The sequence below is a fragment of the Neovison vison genome, chromosome 7 (assembly GCF_020171115.1).
Source record: "Neovison vison isolate M4711 chromosome 7, ASM_NN_V1, whole genome shotgun sequence".
NCBI lineage: Eukaryota > Metazoa > Chordata > Mammalia > Carnivora > Mustelidae > Neogale > Neogale vison.
In genome coordinates this window covers 188,410,652-188,431,088 of record NC_058097.1, presented here as the reverse complement: position 1 = coordinate 188,431,088, position 20,437 = coordinate 188,410,652, and the positions used below count along the sequence as shown (strand labels likewise).

General features: G+C 49.4%; 1 protein-coding gene across 1 annotated transcript in view; it reads left to right on the top strand.

The window, feature by feature from the left end:
• The first annotated feature begins 994 nt into the window (after window positions 1–994).
• SYT13 (synaptotagmin 13) overlaps window positions 995–20,437 on the top strand; it is a 43,108-nt gene continuing 23,665 nt past the window's right edge. Inside the window, exon 1 of the mRNA XM_044259144.1 lies at window positions 995–1,188. Within this exon, the coding sequence (XP_044115079.1) occupies window positions 1,006–1,188 (183 nt within the window). The 5' untranslated portion in view covers window positions 995–1,005. The remainder of the gene's footprint in view (window positions 1,189–20,437) is intronic.

The window sequence follows — 20,437 nt, the reverse complement described above, 5'->3', positions numbered from 1 at the left end:
CACATAACACAACACACTGAAAACCACTGTTTTCTGATCTAAGGCAGGGTCCTCATGCCTGGAATTCTAATTTCGCCTTACTCTAAGCATCCTTGTTTTATTTCCCCTTTCTCTGAATCAAGTTTGGACTCCAGGCCGCTGCATGTGATCCTCTTTGTTCTTCTAAGGCAAGTTCTTTCTCTGAGTGTGACACATGGACTTGGGCTCTGCCAACCTGGGTTTGGGTTGAGGATGCCTGGATTTTCCTGGCTGCCTCACATCCCCTACCAGCCGCCGCTTCCTCGTCTCTGAATGGAGACCTACAGGCCAAATGGGGTCGGAAAGCATGCTAAAGGAGATCCAGATAGAAACAGAATGGGCGCTGTGATCTTCATCAGGACATGGGCACAGTCTCAACTCCAGACAGCAATTCCCTTCTCCTTGTCGCCTGCTTCCCCTTCCCCATTGCAGAGCAAAAGCTGGCCAAGTTCAGGACAAGGGAACTCTCCAGCCTCTGGGTGTTTGAAAATCTCCTGGAGGACCCAAGTGTCTACTTCTCAGGGGCAGAGAAGGTGAGAAAGGAAGGGTTAGTAGTCTGGTAAAGTGACCGCTACCCAGACGGAGCCGCAGGCCTGGGTGGGAGACCTGGTTTGCCTGCTCACACAGTGTGACCTCTGCGAGCTCCTGCCCTTCCTGGGGCCAAGCGTCCTCCTACAGAAAGCGCGAAGAATGGCTGCAGGCACCCCTAAGGTTTCAGGCATGTGAATGCTCGGCGGCTGTTGGGGTGGAAGGGTCTGGTCACGTGTCGGCGGGAGGGGGTGCGGGTTGACGCGGAGCCGAGTGCGGGAGCACCAGCCTGCTCCCGGCCGGCCTCCTCTGACGTCCTCGCAACCGCCCTCCCTCCCCGCCCCCCGGCGGCGGGAGAGCAGCCGGCGCGCCCGGATCCCAGGAGCTGCCCGGCGGCGGGCCCGGCTGGGAGGACGGTGCGCGGCGGCAGGACTGAGCCCCGCGCGAGGAACGGGCACCATGGTGCTGTCGGTGCCCGTGATCGCGCTGGGCGCCACACTGGGCACGGCCACCAGCATCCTCGCGCTGTGCGGGGTCACCTGCCTGTGCCGGCACATGCATCCCAAGAAGGGGGTGCTGCAGCGCGACCGCGACCCAGATCCCGAGAAGGCTAGACCCGGCGTGCTCCGGTCCGCCCAACAGGTGAGCGGGCGCGGCGCCTCGGCCCCCCGGGCGCGGTTGGGGTCTCAGCGGCGGCTGCAGCTGCGGGGAGACCGGACGGGGGGAGCGGTCGCCGTTCTTTGCGCCACCAAGCGTGGTGGGGAGGAGGGCGGAGGACGTGCTCGGGGACCCGCGGAGGGGTCCGGAAGGCCTGGGGCTGGGGGAAGGGTCAGGGAGAATAGTTAGGGGAGGGAGGCTTGGTGGGGGCGCGAGAGGAATGGGGTCAGCGAGCGCTAAAGGGGAGGGGGTGGGACCAATTGGGAAAGGGGATTGGAGAGGACAAATAGGGGCTGGGAGGAGAGTTGAGCGGCTGGGAGGAAAAGCGGGAGGGGGTTGGGGGATTAGAAGCTTGCAGAATTGGGGGAAGAGAAATGGGAACGGGAGGGGGAAGAGAAGTTGGGGGGTCTGGTGTAGGGAAAAAGCACTGCCTTAGCTGAGGAGGGGGAAAGCCACGGAAGAATGGAAAAAAACGAGAAGGGTGGTGGTTGGTTGCTGCTCTCGTGGGAGCTGGAGAGGGGCAGCTGGTCAGGGAGTGCCTGGGGTCTTGGGGGAGGCTGGTGAATCTGGAGGGGCCTGAAAGACCTCCGCCCCCTCCCATCAGCCCTCAGCTCCAACCAGCCAGAGGGGCTTGCTGTGGTCCGTCTGAAGATGTCCCTGGAGACAAGAGAGCTTTTATCCCCTGCATTGGCTTGTACCCAGAGCCCCTTGGGGCAGGAAGTGGGTGGTGTCCCCATTGTGCAGTGCGGCAGAAGGGGTCTAGGGAAGAGGTTTGGAAGGAGACCGTTTAGGACACATTACTGGGTGGAGGAGTGCAAAATGTCCTGTGGAGACCTGGAGGAAGAGTCTTGCAAGGGTGTTTGAGGAAGGCTGGCCCCAGGTCAGGGATGCGACTTAATGACTTCCCCTAGGTTCTCTAGATTCCTTATAGAGCTTATAGGTCTGGGAGAGACACAAAAATGCTGTGATTCCACCTTCCTTTTCCTAATCAATTATTCAAAAGCTCTGAGACTCAGTGCTTGGAGCTTCTGTCAGTCACCGGGTTGTGAGAGGGGAAGGAAATGGCTGCTGTCCTTGAGGCACTTAAATCCTAGAAAAGTGACATTGACACTGGCAGGAATAGGAGCCGGCAAGGCATTGGAACACGGGACCCTTCTAGAACCATCTGAAGTGGGATTAGTGGGCTCTTCTCCGGCAGGCAGTTGAGGGGATGGATGAGCCCTTCAGAAGCTGTGGCCCACTGCCTCTCAGACTTCTCTCCCACCCAGTGTTAGGGGAAGGCCATCAAGCCTTTCTCAGAGATGGCTGCTCAGGCAATGTCCCCTCCCCTTCTTAAAGAGAAGTGCTAGGGATGGAATTGGTATAAATGACCTCAGGGACCTTCCAGCTACCTATTATTGATGACCAGTAGCCCACACATGGGCCAAGAATCTATCAAACACAATCCAGATCACGTCTCTCTTGGGCTCAACCCTCACCCCCAGCTTCTCAATGAGCTTGGAACAGATCCTAGCAAACCGTGACATGGCCGGGACTCTCTGTCAGCCACCACTCTAAGTGCTTTATTCTTAATGCACTTAGCAAGTCAATGAAGGACACATATGATGACCCCTACTTAAAGATGAGGAAAGTAAGGCTCAGAGAGGATAAGTGAGTTGCTCAAGGATACACAGCTAGAGTAGTTTTAGAGCTGGATGGTTTCTAGCCAGGCTGGTCTACTTATGGGAATCCATGCCATTAGCCACTCCACTCCCCCATGTGCTTGACCTGGCGGGTGTCTATCTCTCCGGCCAAGCTCACGCCCCTTCTCCCAGGCATCTGAAATCTCACCCTCCCTGCCTTTATGATCCTTCTCAAAGTACCCCCAGCGCCCCCAGGAAAATAACCATTTTCCTCTGGCTTTTCATACTGATGGCTCCTTCTCATTCTTTACACCTCTTTCTCCAGAGGATTCTGTCTCCGTCCACATGTAACAAAGTACCTTCTCCTCTATTACCTTCTTCCTTATTGTTCTTCCAATTCTTTCGTAGTGCTCCTTATAACCAAATGTGATCATTGCTGTCCACTTACTTGTATGTTATTTATTCCCAGTACCTCCTCAGTGTCTGGAACCTAGCAGGTGGCTAATAAGAAACTGTTGACCAGTAAAGGTACCTCTGTGTCCACTTGAGATTATGAATGGGGTCATATCTCCCACTGGGATTGTGGCTGAAGTCATTTCTTCCAATGAGAGTGAACGTACCAGGCCTTTGTAGTGCTGTGCTAGCTCAGTAGGGCCACAATAAGCCTTTGTTGTTACAGGAGGCCCCTTCCTTCGTATTCCCTCATCTGGTTCCCTTGGCGACAAGGATTTGGGCAACCCGGGCTGGATCAGTGGGCACGGGTGTAGCTCAGGGGAGATCTCACAATGTTGGTTGGGCTACCATTGTTCTCAGACTGATTCAGCCACTGACGCAGATAGAGTGAATGGAGAAAAGAACACAATTGCCATTTCCAAAGAAGTAAAGGAGGTGGTCTTAGGAGTGGCAGGTGACAGCAGGGTGATGGAAGTAACCCATGTTGACATCAAGGGGAGGAGTCGGGAAGACTTTCTGAAGGTGTCCCTGGAAGGGAGGGCACAGGGCAGCAGAATGGGGTTCCAGACTCCTTTACACTGAGAATCACATGTCTGTGGGCTGCACAGGGACTGCCCACTGTCTGTGAGTTACTGGTTGTGAAAAATTTCTTGGATATTCACCTTCGCATGATTGGTTGAAGTTGAAGCTTGTAGTGATTTTGAGAAGAACTTGGAAGTTCCTCTGGGGGTTCTTTACCTGAGATCCAAGGACTTCCCTATGGAGTCTGTAGATAGAATTTAAGAGGTTCATGGTCTTTGATAAGAAAAATATTACACCTTTGTTTTCACTAACTTCTAGCTGAAACTTCGCATTTCCTATAAGGAGGAATATCAACCACACCCCTTCAGAGTGTTAGCAATGTGGGTGCTTTGGCCCCCCCAGGGAAATCACAGGTCGTTTCGAGGCAATGACAGCTGCTGTAGATACGCCTCGGGATCATTTCTGTTCACTGCCAGTTCTAAATCATGGTACTTATTAAATCTCCTGCCAGATCCTGTTAGCCAACGAATGGATGAAGGGCACACATAGACCCATTTCACAAGCTGATTTTATTAGATGTTTCTCCGTCATCTGATGTCGTTGATTTGCAAACTTTCTGAGGAAGTGTCCAGAGGGCTTCTCTGGAGAGCTAAAGGAATCCCTGAAACAAAAAAAAAGGGGGGGGTGGGGGGGGAAGAATCTCTGCCAAGCAGGAGGAGGGAGAGGGCAGAGAGCCACAGGACAGTGCATGTGCATGCGTACGTACGTAGGAGAGCCTTCCTTTCCCTACTGCTCCAGAATCTACTAGAGAAAGACAGCCAAGCCCCTTGGTTCCGTCCCCCTCAGTTTCCTTTTCACCCTGGTCTGACCAGGCATCCATTCACCTTATCCTGGGTCGCTTCAGAAGAAGCTCTGATTGGGGTTTGCCTCGGTGGTGAAGAGTGAGCAGGGAGAACCGCTCTTTCTGACAGCTCAGACCCCCAACCGCTGTCACTTAACGGAAGTTGGGGGTCCTGTTTTCAGAAAGCTCTGGTTTTCATGTCTGATTTTTCTCCCCACACAGTGCTTACCTTGCTGTATTCTTGAAGTGAATCTTCTTGATTGTGTCTCAAAGGTCCCCAGGGTGACCCGGGCTCTGTCCCTTTGCAGCTAACGTGTAGTTCAAGCCTTTAGCCCAGTTGTTTGGACCCTCGGCAGAAGTCCCTGTACTTCTTCTCTCCATGTCCCCCGGGACCTTACTGCCACTTCCCACCAAACTGTACAATCCTACTCTCCTTCCAGTTGGGGGGGCTTCCATGGAACATTGTCTTAGTCTGCTTGGGCCATGGGAACAAAATTCACATGGGGCAGCTTATAAGCAACAGACGTGGGCTTCTTAAGGTTCGAGAGGCTGGAGAGCGCAAAAGCCAAGCCTCCAGCAGATTCAGCGTCTGGTGAGAGCCCATTCGTAGACTTTGCTCTGTCCTCACCGTGGGGAAGAGGTGAGGGAGCTCTCTAGGGCCCTTTCTGTAAGGGCATAGATTTCATTTATGAGGGCTCTGCCCTCAGGACCTGATCACCTCCCAAAGGCCTGCCTCCTCGTAGTATCTCCTCAGGGGCTAAGTTTCAACTGATGAATTTTGGGGGGCGGGGGGACATGGATGTTCAGACTTCAGCAAACATGAATAAATTAATTCTAGGCTTTTATGAAATAATGAAAACAAGTGCTGAGTTGGTATCCAACGATACAGGTACGGAGGAATCTTTTCCCCCAAGATCAGGGAGTGTGTTTTTCATTTTTCTGGTGTCCCTGACGATATCCGGTGTGACACTGGGCCCATGATAACCCTTGAATGTATATTGTGAATGAAGGGGTCGTATTGCAACTCACAACTAAGAGGAAAGGCGAAAAGGAGGGCAAAGCGGTAAGGATTTATTTCCCTCAAATTTGAAGTCAAGTCCATGTATGTTTGGTCTTGCGCTGGGGGGCAGGCAAGGGCAGGCGTGGTTGGACAGCTCCTGCCATGTTCATATTCTGCCTCTTGATGGGGATGCTGGTCACCCAAGCGTTTTGTCCACTTTGTGAAGGAAAATTCACCCAGCTCTACATTTAGGATTTGTGCACGTTTCTCTGTAGAGTTAGACTTCAGTGAGGTTGTCATTGAAATTTTTCATGTTGGGATACAGTGTTCATTGACACTAACTGAGTATCAAGTCACCATTTTTATGCCTGGGAGGACTTCGGGGTTATCATCAAGAGACAAGGCCCTCCTCTTTTGTGATCTGTTACACAGTACCTGATCCCTGGCTCTGTCCACTTTCTGCTGCTACTTCTGTGGCCGCCTTCTTCCTGGGACTGGGGCCTCGAGATTATCAGTGTGGCCCGATCAGCCCTCACCCGCCTTGTTCTCCTCTTCCTTAGACCACTGGAGCCCCGTCCTCTCCGATCACGGGTCTGAATTTATACTTATCCGCATGTGGATGCGTCAAGGACCATATGCTGCGTTTCATTAGCTAATAAGTTCATTCATTCGTGAGCCCCCTGCTAGGCACTGGGCTAGAGCAACAAGGAGACAGGCATGCACACTTTCTGCTGAGTGGGGTGACAGACGATGGAGCCATGGAACGTGTCACACTGCTGTCATGATGGCAGGGGCAGGGACACAGGAAACCCTTAGGAGGGGCACCCCCCACCCTCAGCTCCAAGAACTTTCTCCTATTCTGACTCACTGCTCTGCCAGGTTCTCCTCTACACCTAAGTGGTCACAGGAGGCCCCATGAGCAGCTACCCCTCTCCTGGCAGCTGATGGGCCTCTGGGCTGCTCTAAGGTTTGCCGTCCATGGATTCTTACCCTTTTAAAGGATCCGTTTCTCAGCTCATCTCCGGGCTGGCAAACTCTCTTGCTCACATTAACAGACAGACAAAATATAGAAGCACTTCTAAAATAGTGATAGTATAACTAACGTTGTTTAGGTCCTTTATGTGTACGAGGTCCTCCTTAATCATATTAATTTTATCCTCACGGTATAGCCCGATGAAACATGTGGGATTATTGTTTCCCTCCTGCAGATGGGGAAGGTAAAACACAGCACCCTTAGGCAACGTTTTAGTGGCAGAGTCGGAAATCAAATTTAGGAAGTCTTGCTCCTGGGCCCACACTTTGACCCGTAGGCTGGACATTAGCCAAGAAAAGCTACTCAGAATTATACTTGAACCACTGTGTTTCCCCAGGTATGACATCAAAGTCTCAAAAACATGCATTTTTGCAGGTCAGCTTCCGAAGCCTTTCTCAGAGCTTGGGCTGGTTTTGTCGCCTCTTATGTCCATCCCACTTTAGACCATGGGCGCAGCCCAGGGCTCTCCGGAGAGATTTACACAGTAAACATGTTTGGGCTAGTTGCTTAGCAACATGGAAGACAGTGTGAATTTTTCATCGAGAAATTAGCATGGATTATTTCAGAGAGATGAGCACACACCAGCCAGAAACACCAGGCCCTTCCAGATATAATGTGGATCCGAAGTCTGTGTCCACAGTCCCCTCCCAGTGGAAGGTCCCAGACCTCTCACGTCTCCGTCCCTTCCTTGTTTCTCCTCCGATGGCGCATGTAGATAATCCAGGATAATACAGGCCCCCGACTCTTCTCTTCATGGGATTGATAGTTCACTAGCACCGTGTGTTTACTGTCTAAAGACTGCTGCATCTTTAGACATTTTCTGATTTTCAGACCTTGGTCTCATTTACCGTCAAGTAGCTGGGGTGCAGGAAGAGGGAAAAGACAGGCCATTCAAGGAGGAAATGCCCAGAGGAGAAATCGGAGGGGGGTGAGGCAAAGTAAGAAGGAAGGCGAGAGACCAGTTGGATGAGGAAGCAGCAGACACAGAAGACAAAGAGGAGGCAGGGTAAAGAGTGATTGGTCATCCCTGGGTCGGAGACCGGCAGGAGAAATCAGGACACCCGGAGACCATCCACACACTGCTTGACCTTCCATCTCCCAGCCACCAGTAACCGTGCGTAACTCAGTGTCATTGCCTTCACTCCCTGTGGAACTTATTTCTTGCTAACAAAGATGAGGAAACGTTGCTGTGAGGATAGAGGAGAAGAGCTTCAAGGGGGTATGTGTTACAACTAAGGGGTTCTATATGTCCATGTCAGAATCAACATACACATGTGTACAAAGGGCCTCTCTAGCCAATACGTTAAGAAATTATGTGTTACAGATTTCTGAAGGCAAACAGATGGAAAGGGTAGATAGATTCCACTGTCTCACCTCCATCCTTCCCTTCTTCCCTTGATTATGTTTACTGAGCACATACTATGCGCCAGGTTCTCGGCTTGGGGGTTGGGATACTGTATTAACTGCTCTCTCCTCAACAACACACTCGCCCATCCTCAGCCCACATGAAATTTATGTTGTAATGGAAACCCCAGAGTTCAAAGGAGAAGAACACAGATAAACGAAAATGCAATCGCGGTAAGTGACCTAAAGAGAAAGGTCTTGAACTGTAAGGTGGAGCTGACCCAGTCAGGAAGGTCAAAGAAGGCTTTCCTGGATGGAGCGATGGCCAAGCTGAGAGCTGGATTGAAAGGGAAGTTAACCAGGGCAATGGGAAGGGTTGTGAGAGCTGCAGACAGGAATAAGGCCGTGCAAAGGTCCTGTGACAGAAACCTAGCACTTCGAAGGACCCAGAGAAAGGTCAGTGTGCCTGAAAGCGGAAAGCAAGGCAGGGCCTGGTGTATGATGAGGCTGGGGAGTGGACGGGGGCCGGAAGGGTGTTGTAAACCAGGGACAGTTTCGCTCATTCATTTATTCATTCCTGCTTCAAACTTGATGAGTGCCTACGTGATGAGCACTGATAACAAGAAAGGTAGAGTTATTTTCGAAACTTTTTAAAAATTGAGGTGAAATTCACATAAAATGAACTATTCTAAAGTGTAGGAATCACACTGTCACATGGTTCTAGCACTTTGTTCTCACCTTCATTCAGCTCTAAAATGTCTTCATGTCCCCTGAAGGGAAAGAACTCCATACCTACTGAGCAGACATACTTTCTATTCCCCTCTCTCTTGCAGGCCCTGGCGAACTGCCAGTCTGCTTTCTGTCTTTATGGATTCACCTATTCTGGACATTTGGCATATTTGGAATGATAAAATACATGACCTTTTGCTTCTGGCTTTTATCACTCAGCATTATGTTCTCAAGGTTCATCCATGTTGTGGCTTATATCAGAACTTTATTCTTATGGCTGAATAATATCCCATTATGTGTATTTGCCTCATTTTGTTTATCCATTCATTGGTTGATGGACACCCTGGGTGGACATTGGCTGGAGAGGCCCTTTGTATGCATGTGTATGTTGATTCTGACATTCACATAGAACCCCTTAGTTCTTAACATGTATCCCCGTGAAGCTCTTCTCCTCCATCCTCAAAGCAAAGTTTCCTAGTGCTTGTTAGCAACCCTTCGGTTGTTGTGAATAGTGTTGTCGTGGACATCGCTGCACAACCTGGTTTTGACAACCTGGTTTTCCTTCTCCCAAGTAGATATCTAGGAGTGGACTTCCCGCATCATGTGGTAATTCTATGCTTAAATTTTGAGGGCATGCCAAACTGTTTTCTATAGCAGCTGCACTGTTTACATTATCACCAGCAATGTCTGAGACTTCCAATTTCTTCACATCCCTGCCAGCATTTATGAGTTTCTTTTATTATTATTATTTTTTTGTTATAATCATCCTAGTGGGTGTGAAGTGGCATTTCACTGTGGTGTTTTTTAAGCTTTTAATTTTTTACAAATCCAAACACTTGTTTTTGTTTTATTTGGTCTTGTTTTTTGCGAGCGAGTGAGTGAGAGCACGCGTGAGTGGTGGGGCAGAGAATAAGGGAGAGAGAGAATCCCAAGCAGGCTCCAGACTTAGCATAGGACTTGATCCCACCACCCCGAGACCATGACCTGAGCTGAAATCAGGAATCAGACGCCCAACCCACTGGGCCACCCAGGCACCACCCACCCCCATCCCCACCCCACAAACTCTCATTTTTAAAATACTCATCAGTATCTGGCAAGTTTTTAAAACATTTCCTCTTGGTGACCAAACATTGTCACAGGCAATGAATCCACAAGGCCACACCTATGCAAACATTCCATGGCTCTGGAGTCTTACAGAAGGAGGCCATGCATGGCAGTCCTGGCTCCCCTGTTGGACTATTGGTACCTGCATGCTTATACCTGCTGCTCCGCCCTCAAATACACTGCGTGTTATCACTGTCACATTCCCCACCCTTCCCCCTGAACTCTACCCCTTGTGGGACCCACTCTGCTTCACCCATAGACCTGGCATCCTACAAACCCAGGTCTGGTGAGGGTATGGAGTATCTTTCAATATCATTTGCTTATGTATTGACATTATCAGACCAGTGCGATGCCAGGAGGAGCCTTGGTCCCTTGTGGGGTCAGTGTGCTGCACACACATGCGAACCTTCCCACTGAGGAGGCGTTCCCAATGTGCTAATTAAGTGAAAGGTGTTTTATAGAAAATTCCTGGGAGATTTCTACATGGTGTTTAAGGGTGTGGTATTTTGGGAAGTTGATTGAGGTTTCTGGGTGGACGTGGAAGGCATTATGACTTTTCTCATCGAAAATAACGGACTACGAGTGAGTGCGCTCTGACATTTGCTGGGTAGCACATTTCCATGAACAGATCAGGGTCAGATAGTTAGTAGCTGCATAAGTGAATATGAATAAGTAAAAAGGGAAGGAGCGTCCTATGAGAATTTTGTCAAAGTGAGTTTCGGTTCATCTGGCGTAGACCTCAGGGTACTTGGATATATCTCCTGGGCTCCCCCTGCCCTCCACTCAGTAAGTTCAAGGTGGATTGCTCCTTTGTAGAGAAACTGAGCAGGGCTAGAAGGTGGCCAGAGAAGTGAGGAGAAATGTTGAATGGCTTCCTGAGTCAGAGGATGGATGGCTGGATGGATGGATAGATGGATGGATGGATAGACAGATGGGTGGATGGTTGGATGGATGGATGGGTAGATGGCTGGATGGATGGATGGATGGTTGGTTGGATGGGTGGTTGGATGCTTGGATGGATGGATGGGTGGATGGATGGTGGATGGGTGGATGGATGGATGGTTGGATGGTTGGATGGTTGGATGGATGAGGTGGAAAGGATCATGGGACTACCACCTTTTCTTGCAGACAAAATAAAAATCCCAAGCACAGCAACAAGCACACTGAGGCATCTCTTTGCTCACCTTTGGTGATACAGCAAGGAATCGAGACAAGCCTGGGGGCCGTGATAGCCTCGTCCTCTATTTGTTTCCCTCTCTTCCAAGTCTCTGTTCACTTGGCTAACACTGGAGAAAATTTAAAAACCTTCAGCTGCGAAAGCAATGGGATAATGCCCATGGAGACCACATTTTCCTTGGAAAAGCGTCATCCACCACATAGTTTTGGATTTGTTGCTGAGAAAGGTGTGATAAGGGGGTGGGGCTTATTGAGGCAGGATCTTGGAGATTTGGCTTTTCAGAGAGAAGAATCCCACTTTGGAGAGGACAGAGTTGGAAGATGAAGGTAAGGTTGCAGGACAGCCATGTGGCGGGGCAGGTGGGCAGGTAGGAGACATCATGGAAACAGCTGTAAGTGTAGAGGGATTTCTGCTCTCTCTCAGCTCATTCTGTGTGTCAGACCCCCTCCTCCCTTCCCACAGTCCACCCGCAAGCATCCTGAGATGCATTTCCTTTTTGAGCTCAGTCCCTTCCCTTAGAAGAAAGGGCAAGTCCATCAGAGAGAGATGGCGAAGGCCGTGCAGCACATCAAGACACAAAACTCCATAGTAAAACAGCAACGTGATCTGGAGGGCTTTGGGGCACTGTCCCTGCCAGCGTGCCTTCTGGGGAGCACATTTCTTATCTTGCCAGTGAACAGATCTTTTAAGCAGCAGCATGACTATTGCCTTTTGCTTGACAGCCTCATTGCAAACCATGCAGAAACAAAGAACAGAAAGCAGAGGACATGGGATTTGGTAACCTGCTTGGAACCATGATATGGCAGACCTGCATTTGATTTTGGATATCCACCAGGATTAGAGGGCTTAATAACAACCTAGTTTTTTGAGATCACTCAAAAGAGAAAGTTGCCTGTTAGAATGAAAATGGTCGTTTTATGTTCAAGTTGCTGAGATCGACTAGGAAGCAGATTAGGCTTGGACCCCCAACCTTGAATTTGAAGGGAGCCCCCACCATTTTCCGGCTAAATTACCTTGACCATTGTGAACTGTACTTTTCTCATCAATAAGCAGGGATAAGGATCATGCTCTCTAATGGACTCAACACCTGGCATTGCTCAGAGTATATTTTAAGTATCTTGAAATCATGTTCTTATAGACCTTTTATAAAAGTAAGGACTTGTGTGTGTCTTCACCATGCGGGAAAGAGAGAGTCCATGAAAGCCTTCCAGATGTAAGAAATGAAAAGTCTTCTATGACGATGGCAAGGAGAGCATGAACATTCTACTTCTACGATAATCATTCATTTAAAAAATTATCATTATTAAGTATATCATTAAAAATTATCATTAAAAAATGATTACCTAGTATATATGAGGTGCTGAGCACTGGGGACACTGCAGGAACCAGACAGACAGTGTCTTTGACCTGCTGTAGCTCAGATTCTAGGGATAGAGATGCTTATCACACAGTTGTACAAATGAATATAACTCTATATTTGTGTTAGATGTGGTAAAGGAGGTTGGAGTCTTCCCAAGAAGTGAGAGCTGATTACTGCTCTGATCTTCAACATTTTTGGAGACACTTTTCAGTAAAAAAAAAATTGAGCATGCATGTTGTACATATATATTTAATTCTTCATAAAGTATGTATATTTATATATTATACGTATTTTACTCTACTAATGTATCATATACATAATAAAATGTGCACAAAATGGATCTTTTAAGGAAATTAGATAAAATAAATTATAAAATGAAATTCTGTTTTTCTTTTCCTATACCCTAAATGAACTATCTTACATACCCCCATGACATACAGTTAGTGGTATTTACTAGGTAAAGGTGTTGGGGATGACAGTTGCATCTTCTAGGCATGTGCAAAGGCCCTGTGGAAAGAATATCACTCAGGCGGGATGGGATAAAGGTTAAAGTGGGTCGAGTACAAAGAACACAGGAGGAAATGAGGTGAAGGAGCCAGTCAGCAGGGCAGGGGCACCCAGGACCCTCTGGGTCACCAGAATTGCTTAGATATTTATCCCAAGAGCAACGGAAGCTCCTGAAAGACCTTCAGTAAGATGTGACATGGCTATATTTAGGCTGTGAAACCATCCTTGTGGATGGGGAAGAGTGGAAAGAGAGAGCAAGGGAAGGCCCAGAGAAAGACTGTGACGGTTTGGGAGGATAAGATGGCAGCAGTGGGTTGGCTGGATGTTTCGGAAATAGATCAACTGGGTTTGCCAGTGGGCTGCTTGTGGGCTTCAGGAAGAGGGAGGGGTTAGGTATGACACCGAGATTTTTACTTACCCGAATGGGCCGTGGCAGTAGTTAGCAAAACGGGGAATACTCAGCAAGAATGAGGTCATGGATTTGAAGTCACTTCTGTGCAGGGAGAGCGCGAGGTCCTGTGCTATCAGGACCAAGATGTTAATCATGCCGGTGGTCTGGCAGGCCTGGGGCTCCGAGTGTGGCTGTGATGTATACTAGGGAGCTGACGATGTGTGCTGAGGAGTCATCTGTAGGAGGCAGCAATCTTAGGCATGAGCATGACTGAGACCACGTAGCAAGAAGGCAGAACGAGAGAGGAAAGGATCCTGGAAAGTCCTGATCCACACCAGCATTTCATGAGAAGGAGGAGTGGCCAGAGAGGAAGGAGAAGATCTTAGAGAATGTACTGTCAGAGAAATAGTAATAACAGGAGAAAAAGCTTTTTGAAGCGGAAGGAAATCCTCTTAAATGCGAACCTGCCACTGAAAAGTCAAGGAAGAGAAGACTGAAAAAAATCCATAGGAACCAGAAGGTAAAGGTCATGGGTGACCTTGGAGACCAACAGTGACATTCTGGTAGGCTGACAAGGGCCCTATGGGAATGGCTTGTCACACAGATGCAGAGTGAGGAAGCGAGGAGGGCACCCAGTACTGGTGATTGTTTTGAGATTTGTGGCTGCCGAGGGGCAGAGAGGGAGAGGACTGGGGCTGAGCAGGGGAAAAGAAGCCCCTGGAGTGCTGAGCACATTTAAAAGCTAGTGGGGAGGAGCCAGCTGAAAGAGAAAGGTAAATGTTCAAGAGAGAGGAAGAGAGAGCAGGCAAATACCTGGGGTGGCCCTCCCACAAGTGCTCTGGGGACAGGTGCCAGGCTCGGACAGAAGGGTTGGTCCCCAAGGCAGAGAGCAAGGGGTGCACCTCCCGCAGTGTCACCAGAGGGGGGCGGCCACAGCGTCCCTCCAGCCGCGGGAGAGCGGGAGGATGTCTGTGAACAGGATACAAAGGGACCCCTGTTCTCTTGGCTTCCTTTTTGTCTGTGGAGGAAGCCTGAGGTGATAGATTCCAGAATGTGGGGTCGGGGAAGGAGTTAGGGAAATGGTAGGATTGTGGGGCAGGGCTGGGAGCCAGTGTGAGGCTGTTGGCTGTGAATTTGTCCAGGGACACCCACCCCCCACGGAGTGACCCTCCCACAGGGCGGGACCATTGGGTGCAGGCATCGCCGTGTAGTGGGTTCATCCAATGTTGGGCTTTTGCCACGCAGCATTAGGGAAGGGCAGGAAGGCAAGGGGGTCTTTAGACACTAAAGAGGTATGGTTGAAATGCTGGCTCAAGGAATCGAATGGGGAAGGTTGCCAAGGGAAGAAAGGGGAAAGAAAGAAGAAGGCTGGTCTGAAGTCCCGTTAGGGGTAGGAGAAGAGCTGTGGGGGGCTCCGCAGTGGCTGCAAGTGGGGCCTGCGGCCGCGGGCGCCCTGAGGACAGTATGCCCACCAGGGTCAAAGGTAACAGAAGCATCCTTCCGTCCCCTCACAGGGTGGGTAAGGGGTGGGGTGAAGGCCCCCCATGATACGGTGAATATTTGACGGACTTGAATTCTTAAGAAGACCAGAGGAGTCAGCGGCTAGTTAGGTCAGCAGGTGCCTGCCCTGGGGTGTTTCTGGAACTCTTCATTATATGGCAACGTGAGACGCTAAGGAAGGAGTGCCCCGAATCTGTAACTCCTGAGGGCCACAGGAAGGATCGAGAAGGCTGCATGCTGTGGGGAGCCCTACCTGTGGCTTAGCATCTGGATGGCAGGGTTGAGGCCACTGGTTTGTTTGCAGTTCCTTGGGCCACAGCCTGAGATCCAGGCACCTGCCCCAAGTGCACAAGGTGTCCCTGGCAGAGTCATACCAGGGCCCTTGGCCTCCTCAGGAGCAGAAGGGTGACTCTGCCTGCCACCGCCACTGGAAACTGAACTCCTGTGACTCCTCCAGGCAGCCTTTGGGGGGCCGCACTAAATGCAACAGTCCATGAAATGGTTATTAAACTAATGAGTAGTATTACTATTAAGATGTCATCAAAATGACTCTAGTAACCTGATGGGAAGTGACACGAGAAGAGTGGAGGACATGAAGCCCTCGAGCTTTGGGTTCTGGTTTCAGTCTGCCCCTTGCTTCCTGTGTGATGGCTGGCTAGTGACTTGACCTCTCCATGCCTCAGTGTAGCCATTTATGAACTGTCATTGTCACCGAGTCCAGAAATTAAAGGCTGGGCTGGACATTGTCCCTTTGCTTTGAGACCTCCTTCTTTATCCTCCTCCTCTCCCTGCTACTCCCGCCTAAGCCCACCGCCTTTCCTTAACGTCCCCACCCACGTGCCCCGGTCCCAGAAGGCCCAGTCTAGGGCTGTGAACAGCGCCCAACTACCCCTGGCTCCAGAAGTCTCCATTCCATGTTTTCCTTAACCTTCCCCACCCTTGTAAACACCTGCTTTCTGAAACTCTCCTCAGTGGCCCCCTTTGAACATGCCTTGTGTTCCTGCCCAAACACTTATGGATAGGGTTTTCATTCAGTGTTCGCTATTATTACCAATCCTGGTAATTATAACAACAAAGGGAGAGTCTGCACATCAGAGAAAGGGGATACAGGCTGGCAAAGGTGAGAGTCAACAATGATCAAGCCCTGTTTGCATAAGTCTCCCTTGTTTAGAAACTGTTCTCATTAGCCTCTAGCCTGGTTTCTGTTTGGTCCAGCCTCTGGCATGGCTTCCATGGTGTCTAGCCTCTAGCCCCTGCCCATCTTGGAGCTCATGCAGGGAGGAAATTTCAGCTGCTTTTCTCATTTCAAGAAGCCTGACATGAGCCGAGGAAAACTCTTTGACATTCATAGTAACTTGGAGCCAGACCCTCTAGTTTTACTGACCTTCCATAATCAAATCCTATGTTTGTGATAGTCAGTAGCCCTTTGGGATGTCGGCCATGTGATGCAGAAGGGAAATCCACTGGGTGTGCAGCCCATTTAAAAGTCAGCAGCTGCCTGATCCTCCGTGGCTTTGGGTTGCCCAGATGGCCACCAGGAGGTCAATGTCAGAAGCAGCTCTTTGATGGCTGTGCCTTACAATCTCTTACAAAATCTCTTAAAATCTCATACAAAAGTCACATGGAAGAAATAATTTGTTGTGCAATCATCTCTGTGACTGTAGACCTTTAGTGACCCTCAGAAACGATGCTTTTTCAGGAAAGGAGCCCTGCCGGGTAGAGATGGGTGTGCCTTTCCCTTAATGCAGCTCTCTCAGACTCCTCCCTCTGCCTACAAGCTGCTCCACCCGTGAACACTGTCAAATCTCCCTTGGGAACGTGTCTCACATGTAGCTTTCCTCTCTCATCGGGGCAGGTATAGCCCAGCCCAGCCCCTCGCTTCCTCTCACCGGGCTCTGGGCTGGCCTTCTCGCCTCCGATCCCTCCGGCACGCACCTGCTAGTCTGATTTTACTGCACATAGAGCTCCTATCGTTCTCCCATTCACTAACTGTCTGCGTCTCTCCACTCTTTTAGAAACTAGAATTCAAAATCTGTTGCTGGGTATTCAAGACCCTTCACGGCCTGACCTCATTGTTCCTTTGCAAATCCATTTCTCTAATCCCAATCTTTCTCTTCAGCTGGTTTGCCAGACTCCCAGGGCCCCGAATATGCACCCCTTCTGCCCGCATCCTTCCTCTCTCTCCATCTGAGCTACCCCTGCCTTTCGTCCATAGTTTTCCTTGAACATTGGGCTGAAGCCCCTCTTGCAGGAAGCCTTCTCTGTTAACAAACGATGAGGACCTCCTCTATAGTCTTTTGCACAGTCTAGACATACGGTACTTTGAGAATCATGGGGATTCAATCAGACTCTTATCTTTTTATATGTCTGTATCAGGGAAAGCAGACAGCATCTAGCTTTCATCTTGTATACCAATTCTTATTCCTTTTTAGTGGCTTCCTCGAGCCCTGAGCGCAACAGACCGTGTCTGAGCAGGGAAGTTAAAGAAGTCTTTAGTTGATTGGTTCTGTCTGCCCCAGACACAGGAGAGTTCTCGCATAAGGGCTTGTCTTTCCCGTATATGAGATATCTTGTTTCCACCAGGGCGTAGTAAACTTCCTGAGGGCAGGGACTTATTCATGTATCTGGCGTTGGTTTTAAGGGTGGGTGAGTCCAGAGTTAGTGGGCAACAGCGTGTATGGATTTCTGCGTTATTGGCGAGAAACTGAAGGGTTCGGGCTTCAAACCAAAATGTAAGAAGGATCTGGTGAAACAGCCACTGTCCTGTTCTGAAGCCACACTTTATAGCTTGGCTGTTTTTTAAACCACCGGGTTGGAAAATGAGGTGCTTTCCAAGTGTCTGGCCAGAAGTGGATGGATGTCTTCTCTTAGTTGTTCTCTGCATGTGTGTTCTGCACAGTGTCATGTGTGATGGATGACATACACGCGCAAGGCTTTTACAGAATTTACCTCCTTTCTCTCTCGCTAAGAAAAGCTTATCAGAATGCAAATGTGTGAAGGAGGTATTATGAGAATAACCTTGAATGTGCTCTGATTTTGTAAGTGGGGGGAAAAATATCAAATTTCAGGAACTTCACTCCCATTCGTAATGTATCAGCTTAACAACAAGGTTAAACACTGTTTCCTTTGTCAATAGTTTCATCAATCGTCAAGCATCAGAGAATCAAAAAAATCCTATAGCTGTCCTGAAGGAAGATCCTGAATTCAAAGTCAAGGGAACTGGCCTCTAATGAGATTTCTCAGTCTCCCATGCCAAAATGACGTTCGAACATTAGAGATGAGGCACCCAGAGATAAGAAACTGAAAAAAAATATCTTAAGCATTCAAACGGACAGGTGACCAATAGTAAACATCTGTGTTCTCATGCTACGGAAATTTTTGATGATGCAGGACTGAGATTTTCCTTCTATACATGGACGCGGTTTCACAGAAAGATTTTGAAGGCCCCGGGGAAACCAGTACAGTGGGTGTAGGGGGCAAGCGCTGACGGTTCAAGGCTGGCTGAGACTGTGCTCGGAGTCAATCCCCTTGGCCCCACTAGCCACAGCCCTGCTATAGCAGCTGGACATGGAGGATAAGGATGGGCTGGATGGGGTGTCAAGACTGAGTCTGAGCCCCAGGCTACTGGCCTGCGGGGTTTCCTCTGACTTTTCAAACATCCTGGCTTTGAGACAACACTTTATGACAGATGCTGATGAGCTTACAACATAGTCTTGCCATTGTCCTGGGTCCTGTTGCAAATGAAACACATTTTCGGCACAAAGAATGTCAAGCCTGTATTCAAGACTGAGAGCGGCAACAAAGAGGCTGCCCAAAGATCCAGACACTTCATTAAAAAAATCCCAGACGACAGGGTGGGGAGGCGGGGGTGGGGTTATCAGTCTAATGATGTGGCCCCTGCCAGCCAATTAGCAGCAACCCACGGGACTCTCCGTTTCCACCTGTTTATGGATGGTATCCAGAGACGCCCTCCCCACCCAGGGAGCCATGTTGTGGTGTGTTGTGGTCAGCAGCCTGGCTTTGGGGCTTTCGGGGGACTTGGCTTCCAAGTCCAGAGCAGTCATACATTAACTGTAGGATCTTGGTCATGGTTCAAACTCCCTGAGTCCCCGTTTCCTCCTTCATAAAGAATTAGGCTGTTTTTCTTTATTAATATGAGGGTGTACAGTAGGGGAATTATTAGGCCCTTATCTATAATGTTGTGTGAGGTTGTGTGAGGTAAAGTCTGTAGCTCTTCAAGGAGCGTCTGGCACTCAGGTCGTGGTCCAGAGGCGGCGGCCATATTGCCCTTTCAGCCATTGTGATTCACTAACGAAGTCAACCGGATGGCGGGGGGACCCCCTAGGAGAAGGATATCTCTAGGCATGGTCTTGCTATTTTGTGGCTTTCGGTCCCACAGAGTGGTTTTGTTTTTTGAATTCTGTTTATGCTGGGAATGTTGGGAGAACGGTAATACGCCCTGTCCCTCCTCTGCTCATGTGGGCCTTTAAGCTTTAGTTGTCCCCACTGTTCTCTGCACACACTGTAGAGTTTCAAACCATAGCCTCGGTCCAGAATGTCCTTCTCCTACATCTCCACTGTCAAACTGCTGCTCCTACTTTAGGGAGCGCCCAACCCAAAGTCAGAGCCTCAGGATCTTCCTGAAAATTTCCTCCCTTCAATGCACACCACCCACCCTGAGATCCGCCCCCAGGTGATGTGATGTGCTCCCCTAGACTCTGTCTTCCACTGCTGAGCTCATAAATATACATTTATTATTATACGAACCCCTCCACTGCTCACTCCTCCCTCCACACACAGTGTGTGAGTACCAGGACCAGTGTGGGCTGTGGGCTCCTTCACATCCGGTTCTCAGTCTCAAACAGTGATTGATGGAATGAATGAACAGCTAGATGGGGTCAGAGGGCAGAGGTGAGACATCCTCCCACTAGCCCCGGTGGCTTCTCCTTAGAGATCCACCCAACACCTTAGAAAGAAAACAAACTATTTTATCTTTGGTTCCTTGGTCTGACCCAGGAAGGGAAGGTCATGGTCAAGCTATAAAGCCTGTAGTCCTCATGGCCACGTGCTGGGTTTGAATACCAGCTCTGCATCTAGATAACTGTGGGACTTCAGACGTTCATCCTCTGTGCCTCAGTGTCCTCCTCTGCAAAGCGGGGTTAATAAATAACACCTCCTTCAGGAGGATGTGAGGTTTAAATGGAACCCTCCAAGTAAACCACTTACACCTGTATCCAATATGTGATTAATGCTAGAGAGGAATTTTGCCCACCAATTTTAGCTTAATACTTTAAAGCCTTTTCCTGACCCTCACATTCTAAGTGGACACCACTTTTCCTTCCCCACCCCCAACGCCACCCCCATTCCCATCTGTCCGTGAGATTGCCTTTTTTGCATCCAGTGACTTCTTGCTTTCTACTTCCCTGGCGATGTTCAGTCTATAAGGGAAGTGACCGGACAGTGTTGTTCCTGCAGCTGACCAGCCTCTAGAGATTTCATAGATGTTGAACAAATGATTGGATGAATGGCGACCAGCAGAGAGAGGGTTGACACTGGGCTGGCTGCTGTTTTCGCTTGGGTGTCATTCTTGCCCATCCGAGAGGCACAATGACCCAACTCTCAACAAGGCTGATTCACCCACAAAACCCCTT